This window comes from Hevea brasiliensis, chromosome 12, assembly GCF_030052815.1.
Source record: "Hevea brasiliensis isolate MT/VB/25A 57/8 chromosome 12, ASM3005281v1, whole genome shotgun sequence".
In the NCBI taxonomy this organism is placed as follows: Eukaryota; Viridiplantae; Streptophyta; class Magnoliopsida; order Malpighiales; family Euphorbiaceae; genus Hevea; species Hevea brasiliensis.
The window spans coordinates 11,407,667-11,417,465 of record NC_079504.1 but is presented as its reverse complement, the minus strand read 5'-3'; the positions used below and the strand labels follow the sequence as shown (position 1 = coordinate 11,417,465).

The following is a 9,799-nucleotide window of genomic DNA, read 5'->3' as shown; positions in this document are numbered from 1 at the left end:
TCCAAAAGTTTACGAATAGAGAGAACCAGAGACCAAAACATCCCAGGAGGTTCAACCAGCCATTTAACCATACGCTCCGTAATAAGATTATCACTTTCCACTTGCACTCTGCTAAAACCATGAACGTGAAGAAGTTTTAACCCTTCATATAACGACCACAATTCAATACCTAACATTTGAAGTCCAACCAAAAGTCGCCACAAACCCACAAATTCAATCGCCAGCATGATCTCGAGTGAGGCCTCCATCACAACCCAAACCATCTACACTCAAAGAATCAGGAGGAGGACAGGACCAACTAGCCCAAGAATTAAAAGCTAAAACTTGACAATTGGACCCCTCAACCTCCTAGATAATAAGAAACCAATCCCAAGCCCGGTGAAGAACAACCTAAGTAAACGAATCAATATTTAAATCAATATCTCCAAACAGGCTCAGAAAGAGATTGGCCATATAAATGGGATATGGTAGCTCTTTTGTAGTCTAAGATTTTTGCGAATGCATTATTTTCAATCTATTCTGAACTGTAATCTTTAATAAAAAAAAAATATAACTCCATGAGTAAAAGTTATTGTCATGATGAATCCTGCGATGTATCAGTGATAAGTATATAACGTCAGCTTAACTAGTAAAGTCTTGCGCTATGCTCCGTTGCCAAAGAGACTAGCAAACGAACCCCAAGAGAAAGTCCCCATGGAACATCATCATGAAACTTTAATTGACCAGACTTCATATTCATCGAAAACCAATCTTGAATAGAGGCCACTAGGGAAAAAAACCAAGCACTTGGTGGACAAGGGATAAAAGAACTCCAAATTATTCTTGCGATAGGACAGTCCCGTAGAACATGTAACACTGTCTCAGCATGGTTCAAACACACATCAAATGTGGGAGCATCATACAAATGGAGTCTATGCCTCTCACAATTAGTCAAAAGTCTTTCATGGAGAGCAAGCCAAAGGGAAAAATGAATCCTCTGTATTCTTGAAAGCTTGAAGACTTAAACTTGCAGCTTCTTTATGAGAGTAGAAAGCTTGAAGAAGGGGAAATATTTGGATGGAGAACCCATATCTATTCTTTTAATATAAATATGAAAGATTGTATGTATAATTGATAAAATTAAAAAAATTGGTTATATTGCAAAATTGAGCGAATATTCAAGGCGTATACGTTTTTTTCTTTAATGAAGATAAACAGCTTGAAGCCTTTACTTAATTTACATTCCAAATCATAAGAAGCAAATTGAGCAAATACTAATGGTAAATAAGTTCAATCATTGCTTTTCTTATTTACACGCCCCACAAAACAATACCTCCTCCTCTCCCCCTCCCTTCCCCACCAACACAGCCGCCCGCCGCACACCCCCCCCTCCACCCCCCCCAACTAAAACATTTTTTCTCTTGAATGAAAATTATTTTCCCCACAAGCCTTCCTAGAAGGAAGAAGCTCATAGCCTTATTCACGCAAAGGTAAAAGGAAAAAAGAAAATCATCTACCACCACCAACTGATACAACTAAATGGTCCTTGATGCTATCAAACCCTGCACTTGATGCAATGCAACCGTTCCCATGACCAGAAGTAAAGGATTCCTCTCTCGCTAGCAAGTACTCTGTTTCCTCAGTGCTCACTTCCACCCATGGATGCATCTTGATCATGTGGAGACCCTCCAATTCCGTTGCTACTTCCTTCATAGAAGGCCTTTCCTCTCCATTCAAACACAAACACCGCTTTGCCAGCTGAGCTACTTCCTTGACCTGCTCTTTGTTTCCCTTATTCACAATATGCTTCTGAAGAATTTCAAATAATTTACCCCCTTTTATAGAAGAGAGAAAATGCATAGCCAGATTTTTCTCCTCCTCAGGCCCATCAAAACAAAGTGCCTTCCTACCAGTTAGCAGCTCCACAAGGACTACTCCGAAGCTATATACATCGCTCTTCTCGGTCAGCTGACTTGTGCGCATGTATTCTGGGTCCAGGTATCCCAAGGTCCCTTGCACAATGGTGGATAACTGCATTTCATCTAGTGGAACCAACCTTGATGCTCCAAAATCAGACACTTTGGCAGTGTAATTAGCATCTAAGAGTATGTTTGCAGTCTTGACATCTCTGTGGACGATCGGTACTGAAGTTTCAGAATGCAAGTAAGACAGCGCTCCTGCCGTTTCGGCTGCTATCTTTAGGCGGGTCTCCCAGGAGAAATCTGATGCATTTCTTCCATGGACGTGCTTGAAAAGGGTGCCATTGGTGATGAATTCATAAACTAGTAAAGGGACTTCCGTCTCTAAACAACAGCCCAGGAGCCTAACCACGTTCTTATGTTTGATTTGGCACAGCACGACCACTTCATTGATGAATTGCTCCTTTTGGCTTTCATCTACTTGTATCGACTTCTTGATGGCAACTTCTCTGTTATCTGCTAAAATTCCTTTATAAACGGTTCCAAAGCCTCCTCTGCCAACTATGGTGCTGTCATCATAGTTATTGGTAGCCTCTTTCAACTCCTCAGCAGTAAAAATTTTAAATATATCAGGGATTTCATGTTGCATAGAGAGTTTCTGTTGCAAGATAAGGCCACCATTTTTTTGGAAGAACTTCTCTTTAAGCTCTTTGAGCCTTCTTTGCCTTATAAACAAAAAGATCCAGGAGATGGCAACAAGCAAGACTAGAAAGCCTATGCTAACACCTGTAATTGAATCAAGTTAATTAAAACTTAATGGCATTTTTTTGTTGAATTCATAACTCTGTTCAATGTTGTAAAGGGTAGACAGAAAATTCACTTACCTAGAGCTAATATAATATATGGAAAGTGATGAGGTGTGCATCTTTGTCCGTCGTTTCTTCCGTCCTCGGTGTATCCCTTTGGGCAGGTGCATTTATAACTTCCATCCAAGTTGATGCATTGGTGTGAGCAGTTATGTAGACCTTTATTGCATTCGTCGATGTCTGCAAGTTCTCAGTTATAGAAAATGAATTTTTCGTTGAAGTACCCAAATTTCTTTTAATCCAAAAATCTAAAATTGGGAGGACATCATAGTAAAGTTTACGAAAAATTCCCCATGAAGCATAAGCAACTATGATGTTAGTGGGGGCCATGATTAACCCTCCTAACTCAAAGTTTATTTTGTGTGTGTATATATATATAATTATTGGTCCCTTCAAAAATTTTATTGTTTTATTATAGTATAAATAATATGGAATATTTAAATTTTTTAATTTTATCACATATTTAATAAATTTTTATAGCATTCGTGTCCTCAATTTTTTTAGTTTAATTATACTTTGTTATATTTTTTTAATATAAAAAATTATGATTGTATAATAAATTTTTTATCACAAATGAAATTTAAAATACTGGTAAATAAAAAATTTAATTTCAAAAGTAAATTTTAATATTATCAAGACATTTTACAATTGTAGATTAAAATATTAAAATGATAACTACAAATTAAGAATATTTTTTTATTTATATTACCTAATGGAATTTAAATATAAAATATTTTTATATATATCTCAAATTTTTATATATTATTTTTCATACTAAAAATAAAATTTTATAAATAAATTAAATAATATTTTTAGAAAACAATCACAATGCGATATGTTGGCCTCCTAAAAAAATTAAAAAAAAAATTTCTCCGTCGTAAGAAATTAATAAAAATACCTTGGCAACCAAGATATGGGTTGCCATCATAACCCTCCTCGCATCTGCAGCGATATCCAGGAACGTTGTCCGGTCGGTAACTCGTGGCGTTATGCCCACACGCAGAGCTGAATCTCCGGCTCGCTTCTTTATTTGTGGTGTTATCAATTGACCACTCAAGAATAACTGGAAACTTATCTTGTGGAATATTTTTAAGATATTGAGAAGAGAAGTTGAATTTTTCATCTTCTACGATGAAGGCATAGGTGCAGGGACTGAAATCTAAGATACCTGTATGGTTGTTGAAACTGCGTGCTGTGACATTTACAGAGTATAATCCATCAGGAATCTCTATCTGGCAACATCCACTGCCTGCGCAAGACTTGTTATACACATAATCGAGAGAGTCGCATGTGGACATGCATCCCGCACTGTAAGGCTTCCCTTGTCGAAAGCCTCGGAGGTATGCGTAACTATCACAACCAACAACAGTGAACTTGTTCTTCGAACTGGAAACAGTGAAGTTAGACAAAGTAAGCAAACTTTTTATCGGGTCCTCTTCGCCGGTCGATGCATTGTGGCAACTTTGGGATGCCCAGCTTTTGATTTGCAGTTCGCCATCGATGGTTATGTTTGTAACCTCGATATTTGAAGTCCCCATGAAAGCTTGTCGCTGTGGTGGTTTAGAATCGGTTTTTTTGCAAGTGATAAGGAAATCTTCGTTTAGGCTACAACCTTGCATGCCAAATGGATATGGGATTTTTACATTCCCACAAAGATGTAGGCAGCCGGGTTTCGCTTGAGCTGTTGCCGGTGCAATTAGCGCCCCAACAAGCACAAGTTGCAAAAGTAATCTACCAAAACCCATAGCTACAACTATCTTGTGGAGCTTTTAGTTTTCTTAATTTTCAGGCTGACAAGTTCATCTACACTTATAGGCAGCAAGACAATACACTTATAGGCAGCAAGACAATACTGTACTGCTCTGTTTCCAAGTCTTGGTCGTCTGCCTCTTAAGACTTTAAGGGTCTTGGCCCGTTTTAATTTTCAGCAAGTTGGCCTCGTATAGCCATGTCTGGGTCTTTTTGTTTTCCCCTTTTGTCCTTGACTTATGAGTTTCATTCTTGGAAATTTCTTTATTAACCTTTCTCTAATAAATGTTAATTAATAAACATTTAACATAAAAATTCTATTAAAAAAAGTCTTCCAAATCTAAAATTTAGTTTCATTTTGCTTAATTTTAAGTTATACTGCATCTAATTTTTATTAGAATTTATCAAATTATACCAAACATAATAATAATAATTATTATGTTGGCAGTAAGTTTTAATATGTAATTATATTCATACATTTGTTTTTAATTTTTTTTGAAGGACATTTGTTTTTAATTTTTTTTTTAAAAAGGAAAAATCAATAATGCAATAATGTAATTATATTCATACATTTTGTTTTTAATGTTTAGATTCAGCCATGATTACCTCCAATAACAGATCTCAAATAACACCCTTACCATACAAGCTCCAGATCTGCAAGAAGACTAAACAAAAACTATAAACAACCTTGTTTGGGAGGGGAGAGGAGGAGCCCATTACCCAACCAAGAAGACCGCCATCCCTCGCCTAGAGGTCAGGGGATGACTACTGGAGACGGACGCTCGACTAAACTCGAGAGAAAATGGAACCTGAACTATAGAGGAAATTCTCTCTCTAGTTTACTATAGAGTAATATTTATTTATTTATTAATTTAGTGTAAACACATATAACGTAGACAATTTTTTTTAATTTTTTATATAAACGAATGTGAAATATATTAAAATAAAGAATATGAAATGTAATTTTGCTTATCAAACTATATTTATAAATTTATTAATAATTTAGAATTTATTTATCAATTTTAATAATTATGATAAAATTTTACTAGTTTATAAAATTAAAATTTCAGAATTTTAACTTAATTTTTTTTGAATAAAATATTTAATTTTAAACCATTCATAATTGAAAATTAATTAAATTTTTTTATGTCAGGATTTGACAAATATTGTAAATTAATTTATATCTTAAAATAATTGACTTGACTCAAAAAAGATAAGGTCAATTTAAGATGATATATGATCTGAAATAATACTTAAAAACTTTAATTTAAAGTCAGTCCTCACACGCATTTGTCACCTACCTTTGATGTTCATTGACTGACCGGGTCCAAGTAAAGGATTTTGGCAAGTCTTTCTTCTCAAAATTGGATCTCTTCCCCTCTGTTACACCCACACAGAACTGTAAACCAGTGAAGTCAGGCAGAGTTTTAAGAGCTCAAATTTCAGGTGTTAAATTTATATCGAATTTAATCTTGTTTCAAGTTTAAAATTAATGTTCCAACTTGACTCTTATTTTCAATCTTAGCTTATAATAATTTATTTATTAAATTCACAAATTTAACTCATATTTAATTTATTTATCAAATTTGTGATATTGGCTAATATTTAACTTATTAAGCTTGTGAGCTCGAACTCACCTATAAATAATAATGGAAGTTATTAGTGAGCTGTTTGTGAAAGTTTTAAGTTTTTATAAAGTGTTCTTGTTTGGTTTTCATAATTATTCAACTTCCTAGAAAGTTTATGGGTTTCACTTCCTTTCCATTCGGAAAGTAAATTATTCTGCCTAACTCAGAAACTTCCTGAGTTTAAAATTGTCTTATTTTCAACTTTACTCCTCTTACTTTTCTCTATAGTTGAGTGTTTGGACAATGATAAGTGTCGGCAACAGTTAATGGAAAAATTTTTATAGTATTATTTTACATTCAATATGCATTCATATAAAAAAATTTTAATAAATTAAACTCAATAATTTTTACTATATTTTATTTATTATTATGTTAAAAATTGATTATTATGTGAGTTGAGGTCATTTTGTATTACTTTCCTCCATGTCAGCTTAGGTCTACTCCTTATTTTTTTATATCCTTTAACATAATATGCTCTACTTATCTAATTGGAGCTTCAGTATGTCTACGCTTTACATGACCAAAACACCTCAATCTCTCTTCTCTTAACTTATCTTCAATTGGCACTACTCATATCTTTTCTCTAATACTCTTCATACGGACTTTATCTAATTTAGTATGACCACTCATCCACCCTAACTTTTCATAAATTTAACATATTAATTAAATTCATTTAAATCATATTTTTTAAAAATAAATTTTATAAAAAAAATACTTTTAAAAAATTAAATTTTCCAAAAAATAATCTATTTTTAACCTAACGAGCCATAAATTAAGAGGCTTGAGTCACAAGCTGGAGTTCAAAGTCATGTTGCTGCCGACAGTTTAACCTATTTTAGTTTGTATTGCTGACTCAGCAAGTTTGTTGACTTTTCTCCCTTCTGGATCACGTCGTGTGGAATTTTTATTTGGTGAAGGATAGGAATGAATGTTAATAGTTCCATAGAGAATGACAGTTACTTCTCTCCCAACCTGTTTCTTAATTATAATCATATGAAATTTATTATTTATATTATAAGAAAATTTTATTTTTGTATAAGAGAATATCATTTTTATTTACACTAAACATATTTTATAATCTTTCCTTGTTCATCATAAAGAATTATGAAAAATTCGATTTATCAATATTAATTAGTTAAATTATAAAAAAGTAATAAATTATAATAATTAAATTAATAATTACAGATAATAAATTATATATTTTAATTATTTTTTTAATTTATACTTTATTATTTATAATTTAATTACGTTTAATTAGTTATAACTACATGTAATTCTTATAAATATTTTTATTTATTTTGTAAATTATTAATGGAAAATTGCAATGTTATATGCTTATTTATATATCTAATATTTATTTATTTATTAATTTAGTATAAACACCTAATATGAACAATAATTTTTAAAATTTTTTGTATAATTATATAAATGAATAAGTCGTTTTAACATCAACAAGTAAAATGTATTAAAATGAAGAAGCCTATGAAATGTATGCGAATATCATTATTGAATTAAACAAATAATCCATGTGCTAAATATACTGATTCTAATAATTGTATTTATCAAATTAAATTTATAAAATTATTAATTCTAAAATTTAATTGATGATTAATCGACATTAATATAATCCAATTTAAAACTAATTGGTTTAGATTGATTCAATCATTTTAATTTTTGACCTTAAAATAAATTAACAAAATTAAATTTTGAAAAAAAATATTGATTTAGAATAATATGCGTTATTGACGGGGTCGATTCAGATAAGTACAGTTCAACTTGAAATACATGGACAAAACAAAAGCGCGTCCGAACAAAGGTTCATTAGGTCTTTCTTCTCAAAATTGGGTCTCTGCCGTACCCTGGATTTCCCCATTCCACAAGCAATGAAGTTTATTTGTCACAAAATGTTATGAGGTGATTTGTGATTATATTGATTTGAAAAAGTATAGCTTAATTAAAATATAAAAGAAATTTTCTATTCAACAAAAAATAAATACGCAGATTCTTTAAAATTTTAATATAATTTTTTATTATTATTAATAAAATTTAAATTTATTAATATTAGTACGATTCATAATTTTTAAATTTTTATTTAATATAATAAATATACAATGGCTTTCTCAAAGTAAATGCTCAAGTTTCCTCATTATATCTCACCACGCTATAAAAATTTTAAAAATAATTATGAAAATTATTGATTATAAAATTTTATTAATAATTTATTAATGATTTATGAATGCTTTATTAATAAAAAATAGAATTTAAATTTAAAATAATTTATATCAATGAAATTATCGATCAATTACCGACAGACTCTTTATCAACAATGTAATTTCATAAGTAAAAAAAGTGTTTACTATTAGCGGTAAAATTAGAGACAAAAAAAATATTGAAGAAAAAATTCATTTGTAATTATCGATTAACTCGTATTTAGTCGATAATATTGAAAAAAATTAAAAAAATAAAAAACTTAAAAAGTTCTACTCGGTAATTACCAATAAACTCATTTTTTAAAGTAATATTAAAAAGAAAATAAAAAATAAAATTTTAAAACAAATATCTATAAATTTTTTCATTAGTAATTACCAACGAATAATATTTAATTAGTAATATAAGAAGAAAATTAAAAAAAATTAAAAAGTTTAAAAATTTTAACCTACGAAAAATTTTTATCTATAATTACTAACGAATTATATTTAACCAGTAATATTAAAAAGAAAATAAAAGAATTAAAATAAATTATCTACGAAAATTTTTCATCGACAATTACCAATGAACTTATTTTTAATCATAATATTAAGAAAAAAATGACAAAAAAATTAAAATAAATTACCTACCAAAATTTATCATTGATAACTACCAATGAATAGTATTTGATTGATAATATTCAAAAAAAAAAATTTAAAAGCTCACATAAAAATTTTTTCATTAATAATTACCAACGAACCGTATTTAATCGGTAATATTAAGAAAAAAATAAGAAAAAAATTAAAAAGCTTAAAATATTTTATCTAAGAATATTTTTCGTTGATAATTATCAATAAATCGTATTTAGTCAGTAATAATAAGAAGAAAATATGAAAATAATAAATTTTAAAAATTAAAAAAAAAATTACTTATAAAAATTTTTTATCATATAAAATTAATGACTCAAAAAATTAATGGTTTAATTGATGATCAATCAAAATACGCATAATTAATCCAAATTGAAACTAATTTATTTAGATTGATTTGATCTATTTAAATATTGATCTTAAAATAAATTAATAAAAATAGTTTTTTTAAATAAAAAATTTGATTTAAAACAACACATAACTTGTAAATTAATTAATTCTTTTTATACAATGATTTAATAAATAATTTAAATTAATTTAAAATTTAAAATAATCGACTTTTCTCGAAAAATATAAAATCAATTTAAGATGATATATAATTTAAAATAATACTTAAAAACTTGAATTTAAAGTTAGTCCTCACACGCATTTGTCACCTATTCTTGCACCTATATTGTTTGTAACTTAATTTTGATGTACATTGACTGACCGGATCCAAGTGAAGGATTTTGGCAGGTTTATTAGGTCAAAATTGGGTCTCTTCCCCTCTGTCACACTCATACAAGGACGGCAAACCAGTGAAGTTAGGTGGAGTTTTAAAAGCT

General features: G+C 29.8%; 1 protein-coding gene across 1 annotated transcript; it reads right to left on the bottom strand.

Annotated features, from left to right (window-relative positions):
- Positions 1-1,151: 1,151 nt before the first annotated feature.
- Positions 1,152-4,601, bottom strand: LOC110652179 (putative wall-associated receptor kinase-like 16). Its single transcript, XM_058131115.1, has 3 exons — positions 3,663-4,601; positions 2,783-2,944; positions 1,152-2,684 (listed from the first exon to the last, which is right to left on the bottom strand). Exons 1-3 carry the CDS (start codon positions 4,507-4,509, stop codon positions 1,489-1,491), a joined length of 2,205 nt encoding a protein of 734 aa, XP_057987098.1. The 5' UTR covers positions 4,510-4,601; the 3' UTR covers positions 1,152-1,488.
- Between the last annotated feature and the right edge of the window lie 5,198 nt (positions 4,602-9,799).